The 27,443-nt window shown below is 38.1% G+C and overlaps 1 protein-coding gene across 1 annotated transcript in view; it reads left to right on the forward strand.

The window, feature by feature from the left end:
• The window catches only part of MYO6 (myosin VI), a 161,005-nt gene that overhangs the window by 65,775 nt on the left and 67,787 nt on the right, over nt 1-27,443 (forward strand). Inside the window, exons 2-8 of the mRNA XM_025382209.1 lie at nt 3,433-3,596; nt 8,689-8,758; nt 14,527-14,600; nt 16,431-16,560; nt 18,821-18,926; nt 22,195-22,250; nt 26,860-26,957. Coding sequence (XP_025237994.1) covers nt 3,480-3,596; nt 8,689-8,758; nt 14,527-14,600; nt 16,431-16,560; nt 18,821-18,926; nt 22,195-22,250; nt 26,860-26,957 — 651 coding nt within the window. The 5' untranslated portion in view covers nt 3,433-3,479. The remainder of the gene's footprint in view (nt 1-3,432; nt 3,597-8,688; nt 8,759-14,526; nt 14,601-16,430; nt 16,561-18,820; nt 18,927-22,194; nt 22,251-26,859; nt 26,958-27,443) is intronic.

Consider the following 27,443-nt stretch of genomic DNA (forward strand, 5'->3'; position numbering starts at 1 on the left):
CCCAGAAAATGCAGTCCTTGTGGTCTAGAATGCTTTTCAAGTTTATTTAGGATCCCAGAGCAATTTAGCCTGCAGTGGGGCTTACTGAGATGAACTATTTGCCTCTGGCTAGGGCTTCTCTCAATGCTCTGTGAACTCTCCCTCCCACAAGCCTGTAGATTCTCTCACCACACCACCATTGCTGCTACCAAGGGGTGGGGAGAGAGAGGGTGGTGCTGAGAGTTGAAGACTGTTTTTGCTACCCTCTCCAGTGCCTTTTTCTTTGATGTGATGTTAAAACCGGGGACTGGTTTTAACAGGTACATTGCTCACCTGATTTTTTGTTCTCATGCAGATGCCTTTTTTTGGGTGAATAGTTGTTAAATTTGGTGTTCCTGAAGGGGAAATGATTGCTGGAGCCTTCTATTAAGCCATCTTGCTCTGTCTCCTTCCCCTAAAGTGTTTTGACTACAAGTGTGAGCCACTGTGCCTGGCTGAGCCTAGGATTTGAAGATATTTCAGGTTGAGCCCAGTGGCTCAGGCCTGTCATTCCAGCACTTGGTATGGTTGAGGCAGGTTGATTGCTTGAGCCCAGGAGTTCAAGACCTCCCTGGGCAACACAATGAGACCTCGTATATAAAAAAAATAAAAATTACAAAAATTAGCTGCATGCACCTGTGGTCCCAGCTACTTGGGAAGCTGAACTAGGAGAATGTCTTAAACGTGGGAGGTCAAGGTTGCAGTGAGCCATGATTGCATCACTGTACCACTGCACTATAGCCTGGGTGATAGAGAGACCCAGTCTCAAAAAAAAAAAAAAAAAAAGAAAATGATATTTCAACTCTTCTAAGTCTACACCTACTTTTACTCTTCCCAAACTGTGTGAACAATTCATTCATTTACCAGTGAATATTGAGTTGCTTACTGTGTGCTGGGCCTTAGGGACACAGAGAGGAGTAGTCCAAGTCCTGATGAAACAAATTAAATGATTAGATTTACCTTTTGGTAGGATTACTAGTAATATGCATGAAGTGGCACGAGTAGAGTTGATTACAGAAGTCCGGGTAAAAGATGATGTTCATTTGAACTAGGATGGTAGAGGAGATGCAGAGAAGGAGGTGGATTTGTGATGCCTTTTGGAGGTAAAGCTGACAACATTAAGGAAGTGATATGAATTTGGAAGGAGCTCAAGGATTGGGGGTGATTTCGGATTTGATTAGAATGAGTGTTGTTAGTGCCTTTACTGATATAGGGAAGAACAAGCTGGAGTGGTAGACCATGGCAATAATAACATAATAATTATATTACACCTATTAGATACATTTGTGAAGAGGTGTCCAGTAGACAAGTAAACATCTGGGAACTCAATGGAGGTTTCGTCTAGAGCACCGACTTTGAGCACTGACTCATATATAAATGGTTATTTAAAGCCATGGGACTAGATATGATTAGGGAAAGAGTATAGATGTATGTGTGGTGATGTAAGTCTGAAGTAGTGGTATTGATTCACTTCTATGGAGACTCTTCATCTAAGTTGTCAACTTGGAATTATATATAAACCTGATAGCATTTGCTGAATAGGGAAAGCAACTCACTTTGTAGCCACTGCATAGATAACATTAACCAACAAGCAAGTTGCAAACATGCCAATAGTTAGTTGCTTTTTGACTGAACTGTATGCCGAACGTCCTTGACTTGCGTGAAACTGCACCCGAGAGCATCCACCTGAGGATCCCAGATTTGAAAATGCCACACAAAAGGAGGATTGTGGCACATGAATCAGCTTTTCTTTTTAAATACAGATAAGTAGTGAAGAAATAAGTTCCTGTGAAGATGCTGAAACTACATCTGGGATCTTTCACTAGATGATTCATTGTTACACATTAGTCTCATAGCATCCAGGCTCATTAAAACAACGTATTTTGCATGTCATGGATTGTTTTGGCTACTCTTTATAGACAGAATTATGAATGTTAAATTTCAGAATGCTAAGTATGAAAGAAACCATACAGGGATAATGGAAAAATTAGGTTAGAATTCACAATAGGCAAAAACTGGAAACAGTCCAAATGTTCATCAACAGAGCAACAGGTGAACAATTGTGATATAGTCATTCATTGGACTAGTACACATAACAAAGTTAAATATGTTGAAAGCAAAAACATTTTGTTGAATGAAAGAAGCCAGATACCAAAGAATACATACTGTGTGATGTCACTTACATGAAGTTCAAAAATAGGCAGAAACTAACAGAACAGTAGGGATGCCCATGGGGGATGGTTATTGACCAAAAGGAATCATGAGAAAACTGTTTTGTTTTAGAAACAGGGTCTCGTTCTGTCTCCCAGAATGGATTGCAGTGATACAGTAATAGCTCACTATAGCCTCAAGCAGTCCTCCTGCCTCAGCCTCCCAAAGTGTTGGCATTCCAGGCATGAGCCGCCACTCATGACCTTGATTGGAGTGTTTCATAAATGGCTATATCCATTTGTCCATTTTCATCAGCTTGTATACTTAGATTTGTACATTTCACTGTATGTCAGTTTTACCTCAGTGGAAAATAAGAAAACGACAAAAATGGCCTGCTGAGTAGTTCTATGAGGATGAGCTTCGGGAGCACATCACTTCATTCTCAGAGAGTGAGGGAAAGTTTCCCAGAGATAATACTCTCTCTTTTTATCCTTTTACTTCTGCAGTAGATTTATTTTTTTCAACTCTTAGCTATCTCCCCATAATAATATCTATTCCTATGACCGTTTAATTGTACAAATGCAGAATACTTTAGGTAGCAAAAGGGAGTGCTGTTATAAATTACACTCAACTGGTAAAAACTATGGTTGTTTGCTTCTGTTCTAGCCAGAAGGTTATACTCTACTGCAGTCATACCTGAAGGAAGGCAGTAGTAGAGCAGGTGTACCTGAGGGTGGAACAACCTCTGCTTGGCCTCATCTAAAAGTAGATAAAGGCGGCTGGGCGCGGTGGCTCATGCCTGTAATCCCAGCACTTTGGGAGGCCGAGGCAGGCGGATCACGAGGTCAGGAGATTGAGACCATCTGGCTAACACGATGAAACCCCATCTCTGCTAAAAGTACAAAAAATTAGCCAGGTGTGGTGGTGGGTACCTATAATCCCAGCTACTCAGAAGGCTGAGGCAGGAGAATGGCATGAGCCTGGGAGGCGGAGTTTGCAGTGAGCCAGGATTGTGCCACTGCACTCCAGCCTGGGTGACAGACTGAGACTCCATCTCAAAAAAAAAAAAAAAAAAAAAAAAAAGCCAGGCGGGGGCGGGCAGAGTTCAGCAAGATGCAAGGGAGGAGGTGGGGATTTTATGTGGCAGGGGTAGATGTGTTTGTTAGTTGGGATTTACATGTGAACTTTTGAAAAAGATACGTTATTTGTTTTATATATATTTCGAAAATGCTTCATGTTGCTGTATTTGTTCCTTTGAAACAGGTGACAGTGGAGAGTGGAAACAGGAGATAGTGGATCCTCCTTCAAAAATGGAGGATGGAAAGCCCGTTTGGGCGCCACACCCTACAGATGGATTTCAGATGGGCAACATTGTGGATATTGGCCCCGACAGCTTAACAATTGAACCCTTGAATCAGAAAGGCAAGGTGAGTTTCTCAGAAAGATGTTGAAGTGTGATTTCTTTCAAAAATAGGTGTTTTTTTCACAAGAGATAGGTCTGTCTTCTTAATGAAGTAGGTATTTGGGAAAGCGTATTTCTGGTAAGTGAGTCTGTTTTCTCCTGACTTCTTTGATTAAATCAGAGGCCTGTGCCCTAGGGGAAAAATGGTGTCCTATGATAAAATCAGATGGAAATTTAGTGAGCCTTTCATGCTTTGTTTTTTTCACATCCCTTTGATCATCCAGTTCTTAGTGAGCCTTTCATTCTTAAGAACTATCTATATGATAAAATATAAACAATAATGACATTTTTATTTCTTGTACCACATTACTAAAGTTATTAGTGTGTCTGTGATCGACATGTCACAAAGTAAAAATATGAAAAGTGAATGTGAGGTTATCAGATTTTGCTTTTTTGCCTTCGCTTCTATTATAAAGTCTTTTTTAAACATTTTTTGTTCACTTAAAGTTATTGCTGTCATTTTTGTGATAGATGCTTTAGTTCTGTACACATGATATTTATTTCTTTGTATGCGTAGACATAAACTAGACAGCATTACAAAATGAAAGTCTGAGGGAAAGGTGACTAGGAGTTGTGAATCGTTTACAGAGAAGGCATCATTGTAAATACCTCTTTTAGTCTTCATGGAGACTGATACAGTCGTTTTTGTGGAAATTCACTCCATTCTCAGAGACTGAGGGGAAGTTTTCCAGAGGGAATAATCTCTTTTTATTCTTTTGGTTCCACCATTGATTTATTTTTCAACTCTTAGCTATCTTTGCACAGTAATACGTATTCCTATGATAGATGTCCACAATTTTTAGTTTAACAAGTATGCCTGGTAAACCGTTCTTCTGACTAAATTAAATTTGTAGATGTCATTTCTGTTTACTTTAGACTGAAAATGTTCATGAATAATTTATATTGTATGATACATGGTTAACTAATGCCATATGACTACCATCCTTCTGGGAACCTTAGAAAAACAAGGTGGATCTCTCATGAGGTCTTTTCACAGAGAAAACTATTCTGTTACTGTAAACAACCCAGGAACTAAAATGCATAATGTATAATGTGCCATGTTAGAGGAGGCCAATTAAAGATACCCTCAGGACAGGAAAGACAAAGTATTTCAGGTTTTTTCCTCTTATTAACAAGTACCTATTTGTACTTACAATACATGTTTAAAAAAATAAGCTCGATTACTTTGCATATTTGAAGGTTTTTGATTTTTGTTTAACAGTAAATCAAAAGGCCAAAATGAAATTGAGAGTGTATTTCCTAGGTGTATATATATAGTTGTTATGTATATTTCATTGTATCCACAGGTGACAGAACAATTCAGTTCAATTATAGAAGAAACTTGATTTAAGGGGATACACTGTTCCATATTTTAAATATTTTAATATGCTTATACTGTGCCTTATTAATATTCAGGTACATATGTAGAACCAATAAAAACTGTTTACATTAGGAAGTGATATAAATTTCATGGATCTGTAGATAATTCTGTGAACTAAAGTGTATGTTTTTTCCATAAAAATTTTTTTGAAGATTAACAAGTTCTCAGAGATTACCTTTAATCTTGATTTTCCTCCCTACTTTCTGATCAGGGTCTTAATAAACATACTGCCATAATAACCAGACAGTTAAAAAGATCCTTAAGAGAAGCAATCTTTTGCTTAGCTCATTCATTGCCTAGAGATCATCAGCTTCAAAATATAATTAAGGAATTAAGTACATAAAGGGGTGGATTGGTCATGCACACCTTTGTGCAGTGTGTACGCAGTGGAAGTACAGTGGAAATGTAGATGAGGGAGTGAGGAACATGTCTTGATGATAGCAATGGCTTTTCAGGATTTTTGTTTGCAACCCATAGTAAAATAGATTTCACATTGCATTAGGTATGTGTGTGTGTGAATTTATAAGAAATAAATTTTACATTTCAACAACTGTGTATGTAGTGTTTGTGTGTGTTTACTTGTAAATGAAACAGTTGGTCAAAAGAAACATTCTTAGCACATGCTATGCATTCTGATAATTTGTAATAACTTTTATTCTTTTAAAAATGCTGTTTTAGGCTAGGTGCAGTGGCTCATGCCTGTAATCCTAGAACTTTGGGAGTCCAAGGAGGGAGGATTGCTTGAGCTCAGGAATTTGAGACTAGACTGGGCAACATAGTGAGACCTCGTCTCTACAAAAAATTTAAAAAATTAGCTGGGTATGGTGGTACATGCCCGTCTTAGCTACTCTGGTGGCTGAAGTGATAGTAGCACTTAAGCCAGCAGGTCAAGGCTGCAGTGAGCTGTGATTGTGTCCACTGCACTCTAGCCTGGGTGACAGAGTGAGAGATCCTGTCTCAAAAAAAAGAAAGCTATTTTAATCCACTAAATTGGTTTCATATTCTGTATTTGCAGCAGTCGTAAGAAGCTGCTTTGAAGCCTTGTAGGCGGAAGCCCTCAATTTATGGCATAGAAGGGTCTGCATTTTCTTTTCCCTGTCTGCTTTGCTGGTCTTATGTTTTGTCAACCAAGTCTCCGCTTCATACTCTTACTCTTGTGTTCCTCTTTCTCCTTCTCTTCTGCAAGTATTAAGTCCTTACTATGCCCCAGGTGATGTTATGTGCTTTGTGTCATTGCTCACATTGCCTCCGCCTGGAGTGCCACTCTCCATACCCACTCTTTTTTTTTTTTTTTTTTTTTTTGAGACAGAGTTTTGCTGTTGTTGCCCAGGCTGGCAACAACAGTGCAGTGGCATGATCTTGGCTCACTGTAACCTCTGCCTCCCAGTTTCAGGCAATTCTCCTGCCTCAGCCTCCCAAGTAGTTGGGCTTACAGGTGCTCACCATGTCTGGCTAATTTGTTGTATTTTTAGTAGAGATGCGGTTTCATCATGTTGGCCAGCCTGGTCTAAAACTCCTGACCTCAGGTGATCCACCCGCCGGGGGCTCCCAAAGTGCAGGGATTACAGGTGTGAGCCACCGCACCTGGCCAATCTCCCTATCCTTTTGCTTAGAAAATACTTATTTTACTTTAAGATTGAGGTCACCTTGTTGATGAAGTTTTTCTATGAATACCCATCTCCCCCTCCCCCCACTCGGTAGAATTGACTCTTTGACTACTTTTTCCTTTGAGGAGTGGTATAAATTCTTAGCTCTTCTTTAATCTTTATTGGAGAGAATTGTTTACCTTGTCTCCCCCTCCCTACTAGACTATGTAATCTCAAGTGCAGGGCATATTTTATTCTGTTATTAGAGCTTGATGCTCTGTATTTGATTTGTGGTAGGTGTTTAATGCTGAGTGATCAAGATATGTTTTTAGCAGAAAAAAGCCTCCTTCCTCTAAGAGAAAACAATTAATGAAACACTTTCTCTTTAAGGAGAGAGGAAGATGGGGCTGGTGATAATTTAAGAAATAAAGCAGGAGGGAGACAAAACACCTTTCAGGACTCCTTACTGGCCTTTTAGCCTGCTCTTAACTTTCTCATTCCAGCAGCTCTTTGTCATTGGCCTCCCCTCAGCCCCACTCCCCTCATCATCTAACTTCTTGGAACCTTTTTAATTTGACATGGCTCCTACCAGGCTAGCAGTAAACCCTGAAGTCTGGGGAGCCCGTAACCCTCTTGCCATGGCTGTGAAAGGTGGGCATATACATATATGACATTAGCAGTTATTTCTGAATGCATTTTCCTATAGAATCATTATTATATATTGTTTTATATTACTATTAATATACTTAATGTACATTATGGGTTAATTTTGCTTTTGTGTGGCCTGTCCTACAAACTTTTCCACATTTATAACATTAAGAACATGTGTACTGGGTTCCAAATAATTAACTTCCAGAGTTTTTATGGCATAACAGTTTTCTACATTGGGTGGCTTAGAGTTGAGGTAGTCCCAGCAGCGTGGATTTTACTCTTTATAGTTGTAGCTTTACACACACACACACACACACACACATACACTACATACACCCCTATAAGTATTATTTTAAAATAATTGAACCATTTTTCCCTGCAGTTTTCTTTGATACAATTAGAAACTTCAACCACAAGAGTAATTGTAATTGTTTGAGAAGTACTGTGTCAGCTTCTAAATAACTGTGAGAATGGCATGGATTAAAATTTAATTCTCTTTGGATGTCATTTGAGATCATTTGTTCTCTCTGATGAGATGTTATCTTAATTCTACAGTGTCTACTAGAGCATTTAAGTGATAAAATAAATATAAGTATTCATGGATACTTGTAATTTTACAGACGAAATATTTTTGGATACTTTTTGTATTTCTGACAGATTTTTGTACAGGAGTTTGTGTCAAATATATTTTACTGAAACAATAGCTATTAATATAATCCTCTGGTTATATCTGATTGAATGTTACTTTTTACTTTTTAATTTTTTTTTTTTTGAGATGGAATTTCACTCTCGTCATCCAGGCTGGAGTGCAATGGCATGATCTCGGCTCACTGCAACCTCCAACTCTCGGGTTCAAGGGATTCTTCTGCCTCAGCCTCCCGAGTAGCCGGGATTACAGGTGTGCCGCATCACACCCGGCTAATTTTGGTGTTTTTAGTAGAGATGGAGTTTTACCATGTTGGTCAGGCTAGTCTCAAACTCCTGACCTCAGGTGATCCACCTGCCTCAGCCTCCCAAAGTGTTGGGATTATAGGCATGAGCCTCTGTGCCTGGCCACTTTTTCCTTTTTTAAAACACTAAAATTGCTGTATCTACCACATCAAAATTTTGTTTTAAAAAATTGTTAAATAGCATATGTATGTAAATTTAATATTAATGTACCTCTTTTTTTGTCCTTCTCTAGGTGTTAGAGCCTAGGATACTTACTTACTGATTTTTATTGTTGATTTCACATCCACAGTAATAGTAGATGATATTTTTGAGTAAAGTTGTTGTTCTGTTTTGGGGTTAATAACTTGTTAAAACAGTAGGATCTGTATTATATTTTAATATAGAACATATTGTTGCCACTATTACAGTGTATGCAACCAATTAAGCCCTTCTATTGTTCTTACTATTTAAAAGCCTTGAGTTTAATGAGCATTTGTTTTGCTTGTTAGACATTTTTGGCTCTCATAAACCAAGTGTTTCCTGCAGAAGAGGACAGTAAAAAAGATGTGGAAGATAACTGTAAGTACCAAGTTAAAAATCAACTCTCTGCACAGAAAAGGAAACTGTTCTTTTAAAAAAATAAATGAGTGGTTATATTACTAATACACTATGCTGGTTCAGAAACAATCTAGTCTTTTGACACGAATGTTCATGTGAATGAAGGAACTTGAGTCCTCCATGTTGTCTCATATTTGCAAAAGAGTCTTGGGTATTCTTTTGGTGTTATTTGAGTTGTATAAATATGGGGAATGGTAATTACTGTGAGGCTTGAGCTAAAGGTCTCTTTTTAACAGTTTTGAAAGTTATTGAACCTTATCTAGAGTCAGGTGGTTTTTATAGTACTATGTGTAGTTCACTAATTTGGAAGTTCAGCTGGTAGGAGGCATTTAACATCACTATTTGAAGCAAACAAGCATTTAAAAAAATTTATATAATTACTAATTGAAAAATTAATTTCAGAACGATTATATTAAAACAGCATTAATGTGACTTATAACATCTTGGCATGTTTGATGAAAAAAGCCTTTCTCTGTGGAACAGGCCAATGTTTATTCTTACATTTTTAAGATTAAGCAGTAATCATTTCATATTGGGGGCAGCAGTGTAAAAAATTATGTGCACTTGTCATGGATTTCATTAAAGGTACTTGACACTAACAACTCTCCATTTAACAAAAAAAGGTAGTGTTAACAATTATGTACAGTTGTCATGGATTTCATTAAAGGTACCTCATACTACAAACTCTCCATTTGAGAAGAAAAGGTAAGAGAAAGGCATAGATTTGTTATTATTGATTTTCTCTGGAATTCACATTTGAGTAAACCTATGAAACCCCCATATGTAGAATGGTGGCAGCATAGAATAGTGGGAGTAATGGGAGAGCCGTGGACTGTAACTGTAGAGTTAGGCAAGCGTAATTCTGACTCTGACTATGTTATTAGGAGGCTGTGTGCTCGTGGGCATTTCATCTCTCTTCTGAAATTCTCATCTGTAGAATCGAAGTAATGTGTATATTGTATGATTAGAGATGATATAAAGTGCTTTGCACAGCGTCTAATGACTCTTAATAAATGGTAGCTGTTTTTATTAGGTGCAAGACGTTGAGGAAAAAAATGTAGAATTCCCTTCCTTTCCGAAATTGCTGGAGAGTTTGTCTGATTAAATAATACATTTCTGGATAGCAATCAGAATAAAATAATAAGGAATGAGACTCTACCATATCTAAAATGGAATTTTTTTTCTTCTGTTAAAACTTGCTTGGGTATGCAGAACTGGGAATCAATCCTATTCATATATTAATGTGTATGTCTCTGAATGTAACAAGTGGTTTTGAATAGTTTTTAATCCATTTCTTAAATTAATATTTTAAAACATTCTCTCTCCATTTGCTTTGTCTTGCTATACTTGTCTAACTTTTAAATTTTCACAACCTCAGTATTTGCTGCCTCTTGCAGGTGGTTTCCTTGGTGATGCCAGATGGCAGCAATGTTAATGTGTGGGTGTTAACTATTCTCATAAGATAGTAGCCCATCCCTACTGAAGGCCCTTTTCTGAAACCACATCATTAACACAGCTTTGATTGTTGAGTTTAGAATATAGGGTTTCCAACTGCAGTGGTTCTATCACTTAGTACTTTCATCTGAGGCATGCCACCATACCACTGTCCTCTGCTGAATGACACACTGTAACACAAAGCTACTACTATAGTGGTAACTTTGTGTTATACACTTGCACACACACACACATGCACACACACACATGCACACACACACAGGGTCTCACGTGCATATTTCTAAAATTCTTTTCTTCTTTCTATTATGGTAATAATGTGAAGATTAAATGATTGATGCCTGTAGAGAGTGTTCTGAAGTACGTGTTGAAGGTTCTACTGAAACAGAGGCATGTTAAGTCTTTTTTTTTTTTTTTTTTTTTTTTTTTTATGGAGGAAGTGGGGACAAAGATGAGGATATTTCACTCCCACCCCACCATGTGTTGTCTTTTAATAGTGCCCTAACAATGTAGCAACATTTGTTACCTACTTTTAGGTCTAAGTTTTTTTTTTTTTTTTTGAGACAGTCTCGCTCTGTCACCCAGATTGGAGTGTAGTGGCATGATCTCAGCTCACTGCAACCTTCGCCTCCCAGGTTCCAGCAGTTCTTCTGCCTCAGTCTTCTGAGTAGCTGTGACTACACGTGTGCGCCACCATGTCCAGCTAATTTTTATATTTTTAGTGAGATGGGGTTCACTGTGTTGGCCAGGTTGGTCTCAAACTCCTGACCTCAGATGATCTGCCTGCCTCGGGCTCCCAAAGTGCTGGGATTATTGGTGTGAGCCACTGCACCGAGTTTTCTATGTGAAGGGTTTTATATGTAGAAATTAGTATGTTAATTTTGCTGTTTTACTTGATAGGAAAATTGGGCATGTGAAGTCAGTAATTAAAAGGAAAATAATAGCATTTTTCCCTGCTGATTTTGAGCTACTATGACTTTCATGGCACATAATGTTCTTCGTGAATTATTGTCTATTAGATTTTGAGAATAATAAAGTATAGAGCATAAAATTGGAAAGAAACCGGGCACAGTGGCTCACTCCTGTAATCCCAGCACTTTGGGAAACTGAGGCGGGTGGATCACCTGAGGTCAGGACTTTGAGACCAGCCTGGCCAACATGGTGAAACCCTATCTCTACTAAAAGTACAAAAATTAGTTGAGCGTGGTGGTGGGCGCCAGTAATCCCAGGTACTCGGGGGGCCGAGGCAGGAGACTCCCTTGAACCCAGGAGGCAGAGATTGCAGTGAGCCAAGATCACGCCATTGCACTACAGCCTGGGTGACAAGAGTGAAACTCTGTCTCTAAATAATAAATAAATACAATTGGAAAGAATTCTAAAAGTTGCCTCAGTCTCTTTTTCAGTAGTGCAATGTCATCTACAGCAACATATATTTAGAATTGATTGACTTCTGTACTGAAGTTGTTTGTGGGTTCCTTTTTTCTTTTAGTGAGCCAGAGCTGTAATGATTAAGCAGGATCTTAAATGCTGAGACAACTCTCTAGTCAGATATCTAAATTTAATAATGAAGTCATACCTAATCTTCATTAGAAACGTTTACATATATTTGTTATATATTTATTTATTAAAACAGTGTTTATAAAGAAACTAATTGTTTATTCAAATATTTTGTTACATGTCTTAGGTTAAATTGTTTCAACATTTTAATATTCTTTTGGGTATAGTTAAATCTGTTAATAATTAGGCATAAAAGGTAAACAGTTTACATAAAGAGTTGCATGTAAATAGCCAAGCCAAGTAATCCTATGACTGACTACTAGGAAAGGAAAGGAAGAAGGAATTATTCGGTAGAGCAGGAAGCTATTTGAGAGGCCCTCGTGAACATCCCTAGGTCATACCTTTAGGGAGATGTAGGCAGTTGGGACTTAGCATTTCACATTCTGGCAAAACAAGGGTTGCAAATATTTTCCTCTCCCTCTCTCTTTTTCTGTGTCTTCTTGAAAATGGAATGGCCTGTGTGGCATGATTTCAGAGGAATACCCTCCTGTCCAAATTCTTACTGTAGTCAGCAGATATTTCATCAGTTGGAGATTTATTTGGTTTAATAAACACACATCCCTGAAAAGGTAGGTGGCGAGTGTGGAAGGAGTAAAGATAGGAGAGCAAGTAGTAATTCCCATGTCTGTGTAGGCTTATATGATTAGCATTCACAGGGGAAGTGTACTGTAGGATTAGGAGTTTTTACTTAAAGGAAGCAGTGACAACATCATGCAACCAGGTATTTCAGAGGAAAGTGGGGAGTGGTTCAACAGAGTGCTTTGGATAAAGAAAGAGGAACATGAAGACCAGGCTCCAGGGGACAAGGATGGAAGAAGATTAGGGATATAGAAAGGTAGGTGACCTCATACCCAAACGAGATATGTTAATACCTCTGCTGCCTAACCCTCTCTATATCCTTCCTCAATTCAAAGGAAAGCTGCCATTCAGCTGTTAGGAGCCTCCACCCACTTCTTACTCTCTTTTATTCTGCCCTAAGTGGCACTGGAAAGCAATGAGGTGACTGAGGCAGGAGAATCGCTTGAACCTAGGAGGCGGAGGTTGCAGTGAGCTGAGATCGTGCCACTGTGCTCCAGCCTGGGCAACAGAGTGAGAGTTCGTCTCAAAAAAAAAAAAAAAAGCAGTGAGGTGAAAGTGAATTGGCTGCATTAAATGAGTATAGATGCATGGGCAGTCTGTGGAGGTAGGTATATGGCAAGAGGCTCTTGTTTGACAGCATTGGTTAGGTGTTGAATAGTGTGTTCAACACCTAACATACATGCAGTGTAGGCACATGAGCAATTTCAGTGAGGGACCAAACAAATGAATCAGGCAGCATCTTGCCCCCAAGGATCTGATATAGTAGACAAAACCAGATATGCAAAATTATCATAACACTGGCAGTGTGTGGTAAGAGCCATAAAGAAATTACAAAGAAGATAATAGTTCTAGTGGTGGTGGTGAGAATGGGGAAGTGTACTGAGCTTAAACAATAGGTAGATTTTTGACACCTAGAAATGTAGAGGATATTCTACACGGAAGCTGATAGATGAATGATACCTGCATTTAATAAATAGTTCAGTCTGCCTGTAAGTTAGTATTAAGGTGAATTGTGGAAAATTATGTGAAAAGGTCATGAATGTAGGTTTATTAAGAGCCCTGATCAGACGTTAATATGGTTGTTGATAGAGACCCAGTGATGATTTTATGGGGAGAGAGATTTGATGAGGGCTCTACTTTAGTTAATGTGCTGAGAAGTCTGGATTAAAGAGGAGAGAGACTGAGGCAATAGGTAAATAAGAGGCTACCATGATCACAAAAGAGGTAATGAGAACTAACTGGTATTGGAATGGTGGAAATGGAAAGAAAGGAGATACATTGAGAGATTCAGATTATGCTTTGAGTACCTGCCATGAACTGGCACTATGCTATACTTTCTTACATGGCATAAAGATTTGGAAACTGGTTTAGAATAAGGAGGGAGAGAGAAGATGATTTTAGTGTTGACTAAGGTTTACAATTTCAGTGACAGAGAAAATGGTGGTGCTAATAACAGAAACAAGGTGGCTGAGAAGAGGAGTGGTTTTTGTCTACTCTAGCATGGGATAGAGATGGAGCTCAGGAGATTGAAGGACTTGGAGAATAGATTGGGAGTCAACCCTGACACTTTAGTAGAGCAGATGTCACAGAAACAAGATTTATCTGTTCAAACTCTGCTATTAATTAGCTTCATATTCTCGGTTAAGACATACATAATTTATCCAGGATTCTTCTTACGTCAGTTGTGAGGGACTCCCTGAACGATTTGATGGTGTGTTCCCATTCTAAAGTTTTATCTTTTGTGTTTTATCTGTGAAATTCTGAGTATCAGATTGGATTAGTGTCATCACTTTGTTGTGTCAGAAGTATATTAAAATCAGAGCTATCTATTATAGTACTTTTTTCCCTCTTGAATTGTACTTTTTAATCAACCTTCATTAATGAGTACTCACTTGGTACTCACTAGGTTTACTCCTTTAGTTGAAAATTCATTACTTAAAAATATCACTGTAACACATGTAAACTGGATCGCTTTTAAATCAGCTTCTAGGGTTTACATCAGCCTGGGTTTTAAAAAAGATGGAGTTAAATGTAACCTAACAATTGATTTTTAGGATAAGTCAAAGTGATTCAGATTAAGATAGTATTGTTTTATTTTGTTTTCTTCAACTCTCTAGTGATATATAAATTTTATGTTTTAGGTTCACTAATGTATCTAAATGAAGCCACACTGCTCCATAATATCAAAGTTCGATATAGTAAAGACAGAATTTATGTAAGTATTTTCCTATGGTGTCAGTTTTTGTGGAGATAATTATTTCAAGTGGTACTCTTTGATTTTGTCACACTTGAAATTTTCTAACAGAAAATCATGCTTGATCTGAGCCTCTTGAATAGAGTATGAGCTTAGTGAGGACAAATATTTTTTTCTAATTTACAACTCGAACTCCGGGGGTTAAAATATGCCTGGTACATAGAAGGCACTTAATCAGTGTTCGTGGAAAGAAATTATGAATTCAGAGTGTTGCTTAGTATCTTTTGGACTTAAAAATGTCCAGTTTGAGTGTTTTTGAAAGCACTATAATGGTTTTTGGTTTTGATTTTTTACTTTTGGTATGTCTGTAGATATGTTTGATTCACTTTCCACATTGTTTGGAAGACAATGTAAGGCAGCCTGTAAGGAATGTATATTGAAATTAAAAATTTGAATGAGGAACAAAATGTAAATTAGAATAGAAGGTAGTATTTGAGGAAATATTAAGAACACAGGAATGCTGACCATAGAACCTAAATATTTAGTTGCTGAATTTCATTAGACCCTAGATACTCTACCTTGGAAGTCCAGAATATTCAAAAATGAAAGAAAATGCTTTCAGTGTAAATAGGGCTTCATTCTGAATGAAACAATGATCTGAAATAATCATTCAGATGGATACTTCACCTAGTATGTTTTAATTATAATTATTCTTTGGGCATGCATGAGACTTTATTACAATATGACCTAACCATATAGTCCTTTGGTGGCTGGAGATGAATTACCCCATTGTAGTTCTCCTGTTATAAAGATGGGGCTCTTCATTATTTTTGAACGAAGAAAACACATGGCTTCTTTGACACTTACTAGATCAAATGACAGTCTTAATCTTTTATATCACTATCAGTTTGCCTAATTGTACTTACTTAATTCTGACTAAATTACATTTAGTCTCTGCCATCTGTCCAAGTAGTAACAGCTGGGAAATAGGACTTATTTATTCTATTCCAAAAGAGTGTACTTGCCATCTTCTAGTTATATATAGTTTTAAGACTTTACTTCTCTCCCTGATTTTTTTCAAAATCAACTAAATAAAGAACATATTTAAGTTTACATGTGGCTATTCTTGATTAGAAATATATTTAGAGGCAAAATTTACTCAATCAACTGACTCATGTTGAACATCTAATATGTGCTAAATTCCAAAATAAAAAGCAAGCTTAAGTTGCTCATTAAACATTTAACCCATAAATATTATAGATAATGGTTAGCATATATTGTTTGGAAGAAATCTGGAACCAAATGGTCACCACAGAGCTAAATCAATCCTTGGCATTCAGTGATAGGGATGGGCCTAGAAGGTGCTACGAGCTGTATTAAACTCCTCAGTAGCAGGGTGAATACACTAGGTAAGGAATACAAAGGACCAAAACTTAGGTGTAGGAGTAGATTTCGTAAGTAGAGTCAACAGAAGAAGGCTGAATGAGATAGAGCTAGAGACTCAGATTTCTGTCTGTGGTGACTTGGTGGTGATGCCATGTCCTTGGGGAAGCACATGGAAGGAGAATACTTTCTTTGAGGCAGAGGTAGGTGGGAAGAGATGATTTTGAGTTTGGATATGCTGAACTTGAGGTGCCTATGGGTTGGTAAGATACAAATATTTATTAAGAATTGGAGAAATATGGGTCCTATAAAGATCAGGGAATACTCGGAATATTTAGGACTGATTTGGGAGTCTTAGTTATATAGATAATTGAGATTTTTTTGTATTTTATTTCTTCTATGAGCTTTGTTTATCTTTAAATGAAAATAGTAATTGGAAAATTTTATGTTTATGCTTTTCATATTTAGACATATGTCGCCAACATTCTGATTGCAGTGAATCCATACTTTGACATACCTAAAATATATTCTTCAGAAACAATAAAGTCATACCAAGGAAAATCTCTTGGGACAAGACCACCTCATGTCTTTGCAATTGGTAAGTGATTTTAATTGTATTTTAATTCTTGTCTTTCTTTATATTGTACAGATTTACTCAATTTTTCTTTTAGATTAATAAAAGATACCATAAATTGAACATGTATTTTGGAGGAACTGTATACTTCTTGGATATCTCAACATTGATAGGAGCAAGTATTTTACACAGGGTGGGGAAGAATACTTTTGCAGTCAACTAATGGGGCAGGCATACTGTACATCATTATCTGTGTTAAATGCCTGTGTCCTGTAAGGGATGTCTGCCCAGTTGAAAGTAGGATGTAATAAAACTGACCTAATGGTACTTTTAGGCTCTTTAATACCATCAGCTGCATCTTAAAAGTGTCCTCCTTCTCAGTTTTGAGGTCCTGGCCTTCATTTCTTACCCAGCTCATCCCTTGTGAGTGTGTTACTTGGACTAGATTTGAGCTATAAGAACAGACTTCTGGGCATCATCTTGCATCAGGGGTTTATAAAATTAAAGGATTAAAAGTAGTATATGCTCCATACTGCTGGAGAACCTGTGTGGGAAGATAGTAGTGTCTCTTTGCCTTTCTCAGCTTCTCTTTTATTTTGAAGTCCTCCAGATCTGAGGCTTAGGGGGTGGAGGTTTTTGATCAGAATGAGCAGTTACCCCTCTTCCCACCAAATACGGAAGTGTTAGCTAACCCTTTGCATTCAGACATAAAGCAGCTAAGTGACATGTGTTGGAACTAGTTCGTAGTGCAGCCTGTTTCTCTTTGGGCTTTCTCTTTATGCTTGTGTGTTGGCCTAACCAGACTTCACTTCCAGATTTGGTTGACCTGTGTGCTGTGTACTACTAAGTAGGGTAAATATGGCTGACATAATTACTCTACCAGGGCAGCAGCAGATTTACTTTTGGCTGAAAGAAGCTATGACAGGCATCGTGTGTTCAGCCTGCAAAATCCCTTAGAACCTGAATACGTGCAAACTTATCACTGGAGAAAAGTTACATGTTTAAAATGTAAATCGATGAGCTTTTATTTTTAGCTTTTTACTGCTAAAAAACAAGTGTTTGGAATGATTCTTTAAAAACATGTGGAGGATGGGTGTTATGGCTCATGCCTGTAATCCAGGCACTTGGGAGGGCGGATTGCTTGAGCCTGGGAGGTCAATGCCCACCTGGGCAAACATGCAAAACCTTGTCTCTATAAAAAAAATGAAAAAATTAGCCAGGCATGTGCTTGCCTGTAGTCCCAGCTACTCTGGAGGCAGTGGTGGGAGGATCGATTGAGCTTAGGAGATCGAGGCTGCAGTGAGCTGAGATCGTGCCACCACGTTCAACCTGGGTGACAGAGAGAGACCATGTCTCAAAAAAAAACCAAAAAACCAAAAATGGGTCAGGGGTGGAACAGGGGAACAGGCTGCTGATAAATTGGACAAAGGGATGTGTGTACTCTTGCATATGGTTTGCATTGGGATGTGTGTACTTTTGCATATGGTTTGCATTCTCCCCTTAGAGTAAAAGCCATTTCTAAAGTCTTCTTGGCACATGTCTGAGGTGAGAAATAGTCTTATATAGCCAAATTGTGATGACCTAATTTTGAATTACAGTTGTCTTAATTTGAGACTGCTTTAACAGCATTAAATTGTTTCAACTTGTCTGTGTAGACTTCACATTTAATACAGTTTATAGCCTAAATTGTTGGAGTGTAATGAAGATAGTTAAAAATTATATGTATAAACAGTGGCAAATCTAGGAAACTTAAAGCTGTTAATTTTGCGTCGTTGTAAAATGTTGACAAATTCTACAAGATTCATAAATTTAATAGTTGTATTATAGGAAAAAAACCCACAGATTTATTTTGCTATTATGTATTTTGTTTTCTCCAGCCGAATTTGTGGTTGCCAGATTTCTTAATTGGAAGCTCATTAATTCCTGCTTTTCGCTGGGGACTTCATTAGTTATGTGTAGTGACCATTTTCTAAATCCCTCTGCAGATCAGCTCTGGAATTGCGAAGAGATGAGCCATAGCCCATAATATCAAGACATTGTATCAGAAACTTAAGAGTTGTTTGTTTGGATTTCATATCACTTAACTTTTAGGATAATAAGATAGAATATTTAAAGTAAATACTTCTAAAATGATTTGAACACTTTTGAATGGCTTTATTTTAAAATTTCATTAACGTTGAACGTTTATGATTTCTTTAAGAGTAAGTGCTCCTAAAGTGAACTTTCTGTTATTAACTTTGTATTTAATATATTGCCCATCATTAATGTCTTATTTTGACCCTAGCTGATAAAGCTTTTCGAGACATGAAGGTGCTCAAGATGAGTCAGTCTATCATTGTATCTGGCGAATCAGGAGCTGGTAAAACAGAAAATACAAAATTTGTTCTAAGGTGAGTATTCAGCTAACTTGAAATATTTGAGCAGGTTGATCGTATTTTTCCCCCCTTGAGATAGGGTCTTACTGTGTCACCCAGGATGGAATGCAGTGTCACCACCACAGCTCACTGTAGCCTTGACCTCCTGGGCTCAAGTGATTGTCTCACCCCATTCTCCTGAATAGCAGGGACTGCAGGCACATGACACCATGCCCTGCTAATCTTTTAATTTTTTTGTAGAGATGAAGTCTTACTGTGGTGCCTAGGCTGATTGCGAATTTCTGGGCTCCAGCAACCCTCCTGCCTTGGCCTCCCCAAATGCTGGGATTATAGGCATGAGCCACCATGCTCGGTCGGCCCAGGTTGACTTTTTTCTGGCAAAAAAAAATACATATGTAAAAGTTGTCAACCATTTCTAAGTGTATAGCATAGTAGCATTAAGTATATTCACATTGTTGTGCAGCCAATCTGTACAACCTCCAGAACTTTCATCTTGGAAAACTAAAACTTGACCGATTCAACAACTCCATTTATCCACTCACCATACTACTTTCCAGTTTTTCTGTGAATTTAACTACTATAGCTATCTCTCATGTAAGTGAAATTACACAGTATTTGTCTTTCTGTGACTGGCCTATGTCATTTAGCTCAACTTAAGATTCATCCATGTTGTAGTATGTGTCAGAATTTCTTTCCTTTTATTTTTATTTTTTAGTATTTTGTATCCCATCCTTCCTTTTGAAGGCTGAATAATATTTTATTGTAGATATATGGTACATTTGTTTATCCATGCATTTGTCAATGGATATTTAGGTGACTTCCACCTCTTGGCTATTGTGAATAGTGCTGTTATGAACATGGCTGTGTAAATATTTCTTTGAGAATTTGAACTGGTTGACTTTTAATACCTTTGCATACTTCATGACATAGTTTGGAATGGTGGGCTCTACCCCTTTTAAGATACAGACACCTTATATGGAAGCTAGTCTATAGATGACTGAAAGCCTGCTCTGACATGTTATTCACATGAGGATCTTGGAGGAGACCAGTACTGGTTAGACAAAGGGTGATCTAGAAATGTTCCTTAAGAATCTAACATTTACATTCTGTCTATATTTCTGTTGTTAGCATGGTTAAGACCATTTTTTGGCTGGGCGTGGTGGCTCACGCCTGTAATCCCAGCACTTTGGGAGGCCGAGGCGGGCGGATCGCAATGTCAGGAGTTCGAGACCAGCCTGGCCAATATGGTGAAACCCTGTCTCTACTAAAAATACAAAAATTAGCCAGGGGTGGTGGTGGACGCCTCTAGTCCCAGCTACTCAGGAGGCTGAGGCAGGAGAATCGCTTGAACCCGGGAAGCGGAGGTTGTAGTGAGCCGAGATCGGGCCACTGCACTCCAGCCTGGGAGACAGAGTGAGACTCCGTCTTGGGGGGGGGAAAAAAAAAAAAAGACCATTTTTTACCTTAAGCTTATGATAATTGGCCTCCTTATTTCTATTTCGCTATAGCCTGCCTCTGAACGTGTTCCGTTTGCTGACATTAACTTAAACTCTCTGCATTGTGTTTTTTTGTTTGGTTTGGTTTGTTTTTTGAAAACAGGGTCTTGCTGTGTGGCCTCGTCACCCAGGCTGTAGGGCAGTGGTGTGATCATAGCTCACTGCAGCCTCGATCTCCTCCAAGCCAAATGATCCTCCTACCTCAGCCTCCCAAGTAACTGGGACCACAGGCATGTGCCACCATGCCTGGCTAATTGTTTTTTTGTAGAGACAAGGTTAGGCTATGTTGTCCAGGCTGGTCTCCAACTCCTGCACTCAAGTGACCCTCCCACTTTGACCTCCTAAAGTGCTGGGACTACAGGCATGAGCCACCATGCCTGGCCTTACACGTTGTTTAGAATTATAGCATTTTAAAAGTGGAAGGAATCGTAACACTCATTGTAGTATAGTTCTTTTAATTTACATACCCATGAGGTTAGATCTAGTGGTTGAACTACTGCTAGGAGCAGCATACTCACCAGTGTTACTCCCACAGAATTACAGTTCTTAGTTGATTGCTGCATAGTGGTACTAGGAACTTGTGCTATTCATTATGTAAATATGTAAGCTGTTCAGAGTTATCTATATAAAATCAACTGAAGAGTTTAACAGCTATTTTATACACACACACACACACACACACACACACAATTCTGGTTAAATGAATGCTTCCCAGTATTCTTGGATTCTAAGTGTTTCAATTTCTTTTTCTTTCTTTCCTGTATGTAATAGTCTATATGAGTCTATGGTTAATATATGAAAATGAACAAAAAGTTAAGGAATTATAAACTTATAATATGAACTTATATTTTAAATTAAGGATTGCTTTTTGTTTTGGAATGTGCCAGGCAAATAGTTATTTGTCTGTGTTTCATATTTCAGTGAAACAACATGAAGAGTGATAACTTCCCAGTTGTTCGGAGGCAGATTGCCTTGTTTTCCGTAGCCGAAGATTGAATTAATAGGCTCTCACAAAAGGCTTTGAAATCTCCTGTAGTTGATGAATATGATATATTTAAAATCAAATAGTTGGATAAAATCAGAACATTCCCAAAACAATTTTAAAAATAATGTTTTAGATTAGATGTTAAATGTAATAGGTTAGATGTTAAATGCAATACAAATAGAATTTATTTTTCATTTTTATAATTTCAGCATTTAGATTCATGCCATACATGTGCAGGTTTGTTATGAATATATTTTGTGACATAGACGTTTGGGTTGTGAATGATCTCATCATTGAGGTAATGAGCATAGCACCACCAAATAGAATTTTTTTTTTTTTTTTTTTTTGAGGCGGAGTCTCACTCTGTTACCCAGGCTGGAGTGCAGTGGTGCAGTCTCGGCTCACCACAACCTCTGCCTCCCAGGTTCAAGCGATTCTCCTGCCCCAGCCTCCCGAGTAGCTGGGATGACAAGCATGTGCCACCATGCCTGGCTAATTTTTGTATTTTAGTAGAGAAGGGGTTTTACCATGTTGGCCAGGCTGGTCTCGAACTCCTGACCTCAGGTGATCCACCTGCCTTGACCTCCCAAAATGCTAGGATTGTAGGCATGAGCCACTGCACCTGGCCCCAAATAGAATTTTAAATACATTTAAAAAGCTGTCGCAGAATAGTTGCATTTAAGTACACATTTGTTATAGCGATGATCTAGGTTTCAGTTTTATATGTACTAAATAATAAAATTATAAATAATTGTATACCATATTATTGTCATCAACATTTTTTATCCTATATTTTAAACAGATACCTGACTGAATCCTATGGAACAGGTCAAGATATTGATGACAGAATTGTTGAAGGTATTGCTAATTTTTCTGTTGTTATGCATGTACTGAAATTAAGTTACAAGACTTCTTTCAGTGGTCTGGAATGTTCTTCTCTCAGAGATGCAAAAGACTGTCTTATCTCCTACAAATCATTGCTCATATATCATCTTGTTATTTACCTAATATCAATTGTTTCTGCCCCCACGCCCACCTCATGAAAACACTAAGAAGGCAGGGATTTTTGTTTCATATTGCAAACCCCTAGAATGGTAACTGATACAGAGCGTAAATATCTGCTGAATGAATGAAAGAAATACAGGAATGTCTTTAGCTTCCTGTTTGTTTTGTGGAGCTGTTTTGTGTAAAGGGAAGAGGAAGAAGGGTTATTTGGCTTTAGGTGCTTTTTTAGGGAAGTCATTTTTTAACAAAGGCAGTAGTGTGTAAATTGATTTCCTTAAGCTATCCATGCTTGTATACCTCCTTAGAAAATCTTCTTGTAGCTCAGTTTGGAGACTACTGGCCTAGACTACCATTATGTTGAATCTCCTGCATGATGCCCTCCTGCATCATAGACTCCTGCTTGGTCTCTTCAATTAGATTCTTACTTCTCCTTAATCCAGTCTCTGTATGGAAGTTGGAATAATTTCTTTTCCTTTTTTTTTTTTTTTTTTTTTTTGAGGCGGAGTCTCACCTGTCACCCAGGCTGGAGTGCAGTGGCTTGATCCCGGCTCACTACAACCTCTACCTCCTGGGTTCAGGTGATTCTCCTGCCTCAGCCTCCCGAGTAGCTGGGCTTATAGGCGCCCACCACCACGCCTGGCTAATTTTCATATTTTTAGTAGAGATGGGGTTTCACCATGTTGGCCAGACTGGTCTTGAACTCTTGACTTCAGGTGATCCGCCTGCCTCAGCCTCCCAGAGTGCTGGGATTATAGGGGTGAGCCACCGCACCTGGCCAGAACAATTTCTTTTGCTTTAAATCATCTGATGGCTTCATATTGCTCAACATCATGTGCCAGATGTGTAACATCACCCACAGTGCTCTGTGTGGTCTGGCTCCTGCCTCTTCTGATCTCACCTAGAGTCATGTTTCTTCTAACTGCTTATGCTTTAATCACATTGGGCTCCTTGTAGTTCTTTGAACTGTCTTAAACAGGCTTCTCTGAACACTCTTTCTCCTTCTCCCTGCCTTACTTTCCCCCACTATGTACTCAGTAAGCATTTTTTAATAATGATGGTGATAATAACATATATGGGATGTATTAGGCATTATCCTATTTGTTTAAAAATCTGTTATCTAATTTAAATCTTCACAGAATGAATTAGAAACTCTTTTATCCCTACTTTAAAGATGATAATATTTAAATATGCTGAAGCTCATATAGCTCATCAGTTGTGAAATTCGGGTATAAACCTAGACATCTTAACTACATGCCATAGTAAATGCATATTTTACACTCTCTTGGCCTTTTTTGTTTTTAAAGTAGAGACAGCATCTCACTATGTTGCCGAGGCTTGTCTCAAACTCCTGGGCTCAAGCAGTGCTCTTGCCTCAGCCTCATAAGTAGTTGGGACTCTACGAGTGCAACACACATGCTCTTGACATTTTAAAGAAAAATGTTAGTTGAACAAAAACTTAATGGGGCCTTGTATGTTCATGCATTTTGCTAGATCATAGCAAATGATATGTGCATTTTTCACAATGATGTAAAATCTGCATGTCGATCAATCTAAATACAACTCTAATAAACATTTTTAAAATTGAGCATCAATAAAGTTTTTTTTAATATAAAGAATTTTCTAGTTTCATTTATAGTTTTTATGTGGTGTTGTAACATACCCAAATATGTACTTACCTCGTAAGTAATGCTTTATTCACAGTAAAGTGCCTTACTTTAGCGAGGGAGTCATTCTTAAAAACTGAACAAATTAATAAAACAGAACAAATTATGGGCTACCTCAGTAAAAGACTAATTAGTATTGTGATTTGCTCACTTGAGGAGCACACTCACTTGACAATTGGATATAAGCCCAGTTTCTTCCACAGTAATGTGCTGTACAGTATGTAGTGTGTTATAGTGGAGATAAGTTGCAAAGTCTGTTATTCCAAATGCTTCCATAGCTTTTTTTTTTTTTTTTGAGACGGAGTCACTTTGTCACCCAGACTAGAGTGCAGTGGTGTGATCTTGGCTCGCTGCAACCTCTGTCTCCCGAGTTCAAGTGATACCCCTGCTTCAGCCTCCTGAGTAGCTGGGATTATAGGTGTGTGCCACCATGCCTGGCTGATTTTTGTATTTTTTAATAGAGTTGGGGTTTCACCATGTTAGCCAGGCTGGTCTTGAACTCCTGACCTCAGGTGATCCACTTGTCTCAGCCTCCCAAAGTGCTGGGATTACAGGCGTAAACCAGTGTGCCCAGCTCTGTAGCCTCTTAATGGATAATAGTAAATGTAACTAGAAGGGCATAGAGTCTTTTGATGCCATCCTTAATAGAAGTTTGGTTGCTGGTTTTGGAATGAGTATATTATTAGTAGCATTAATATGATTTTCTGTTGGAGAGGTTCTTATCCTATTTTGGGATATTTTACTTGTATTAAATTCTTCTGCAAAAACTAGTAGATTGCTGATAAGGGAGTTGGGGAGACCTGTAATTGAGTCCTTTTTGTCAGCAGACAGTTATGTGGCCTTTGAAGAGTGAGTTGACCATTTTTTTTTTTTTTTTTTTTTCTGAGATGGAGTCTCACTCTTTCACCCAGGCTGGAGTGCAGTGGCATGATCTTGGCTCACCTCAACCTCCGTCTCCCGGGTTCAAGTGATTCTCCTGCCTCAGTCTCCTGAGTAGCTAGGACTACAGGCGCCCGCCACCACACCCGGCTAATTTTTGTATTTTTATTAGCGACGAGGTTTCACCATGTTGGTTAGGCTGGTCTCAAACTCCTGACCTCATGATCCGCCCACCTTGGCCTCCCAAAGTGCTGGGATTACAGGTGTGAGCCACTGCGCCCCGGCTGACCATGCTGGCTTCAGTTTTTTTGTCGCATCTGAAACATGAGAGATATATGCTAATATTTCTTTTAGTTTTAATGTTTTCTTTCTTATTTTGGCACGTGAAATGGCTGGGGAATGATCTTTAAAAGAGTTTAGAGACTAGTTAAGCATTCTGCTGTGGATAGAATAGGAGAAATTGACCTGAAAAGTCTTCATAAGAAATATGGCTTCATGTTTATTTTTTATTTTATTTATTTATTTTTTGAGATGGAGTCTCGCTCTGTCACCCAGGCTTGAGTGCAGTGGCACGATCTCAGCTCACTGCAACCTCCGCCTCCTGGGTTCACGCCATTCTCCTGCCTCAGCCTCCTAAGTATCTGGGACTACAGGCACCCGCCACCACGCCTGGCTACTTTTTTATATTTTTAGTAGAGATGAGGTTTTCACCATGTTAGCCAGGATGGTGTCGATGTTCTGACCTCGAAATCTGCCTGCCTTGGCCTGCCAAAGTGCTGGGATTATAGGCATGAGCCACTGCGCCTGGCCGGCTTCATGTTTATTATAGGAAGAACATGCTTCATAAAAAAAATTTTAACACTAAACATTATGAAGCACTTTAAGTTTGTTGAAGGAGAATATGTGTCTAAGATTAACACTAATTTGGTATGTGTATGATTGAGACTTAGGTGAGTATAAGAGTAGACTCTAGTAACTCTTATCCAGTCATGATATGTGGATAGGTGATTATAAAATAACAGTGAAAATGTTATATTTGTTCATTAGGATTTTAAAACCTTTTATTCTGAGAATCTTTCTTAGGTAATTCTGTAAACTCTTAATATGTTAAATTTCACTGGATATACATGTAAAAATGTTAAATATGGAGACTATTAATATGTAAAATGTTTTAGATGTTTTAGAAAAGTAAGTCAAGTAATACAACCCTTGTCTGTATTTTCTCACAAGAGGTTTACTGTTTTATCTAATTACTCTTGTGGGCCTAATATACTTGATAAAACAGTAAAATTCTTAGGGAAAAAATTTTAAAGTCGAATTATACATTTTGTAACATAGTAGCTTAAAAATTTAGTCCTATAACATTTACATTTTCTTTTTATATTTTTGAGAAATTTTCACATCTCCTGGACTTGAATAGTGCCTGAGCATAGTGGGTAGTCAATAAATATTTGTGGAATTTGGCATTACATGTGAATTCCTTCATGTTATTTTATTTTTTATTTTTTGAGATGGAGTCTTGCTCTTGTCACCCAGGCTGTAGTATAATGGTGTGACCTCGGCTCACCACAACCTCCGCCTCCCAGATTCAAGCAATTTTCCTGCCTCAGTCTTCCAAGTAACTGGGATTACAGGCATGCGCCACCACTCCTGGCTAATTTTTGTATTTTTTAGTAGAGGTGGGGTTTCATCCTCTTGGCCAGGCTGGTCTCGAACTCCTGACCTCGTGATCCACCTGCCTCGGCCTCCCAAAGTGCTGGGATTACAGGCGTGAGCCACTGCGCCTGATGCATCTTAATATTTTTTAGTACATTTTTTTCTAGACATATACATTAACAAATGGAGATATACTATGCATGTTTTGTTTTGTTCCGTCATGCTAATTTTTTGATTGATTTTTTTTTTTTTTTTCTCAATAGCTAACCCACTCCTAGAAGCCTTTGGAAATGCAAAGACTGTTCGCAACAATAATAGCAGTCGATTTGGGAAATTTGTAGAAATACATTTCAATGAAAAGGTAAGTGAGAGTAAGCTTTGGAATGATATTTTTGGGGAGTGTTCATAAAAATGCAAGGGTCAGTTGGTGCTGTACTTGCACTTAATGATAAATCCCTTCAAGTTTTATTGTTACTTTAGATGGTTGCAGGAATATACGTGTCCACTACGACCATCTAAAAGCTCCTTTCACAATTTAAAGCCCAGATACTGATTTTGACTTCAGCATTGAGTATTACTGTATAGCTAGTCATGTAAGATATTCTAGCACCTGTGTTGAAGTACAGTGCAGGATCAATTGTGATTCTTCATTGGCTCAAAACTTAGCAGGATTTGGGTAGAGACTTAAATGAGGATGTTTAAAATGAAGGATGACCATTATAAATACTCTATGCTTACATTTAGTTGTTTTTTCCCCTTTATTTGATGAATGTTATAACTTCTTTGATAGACAAATATGTATTAGAAAAGGTAAATAATTTAACATTGGCAAATAATACTTTTAAGA

Source organism: Theropithecus gelada, chromosome 4 (genome assembly GCF_003255815.1).
Source record: "Theropithecus gelada isolate Dixy chromosome 4, Tgel_1.0, whole genome shotgun sequence".
NCBI classification, from domain to species: Eukaryota; Metazoa; Chordata; class Mammalia; order Primates; family Cercopithecidae; genus Theropithecus; species Theropithecus gelada.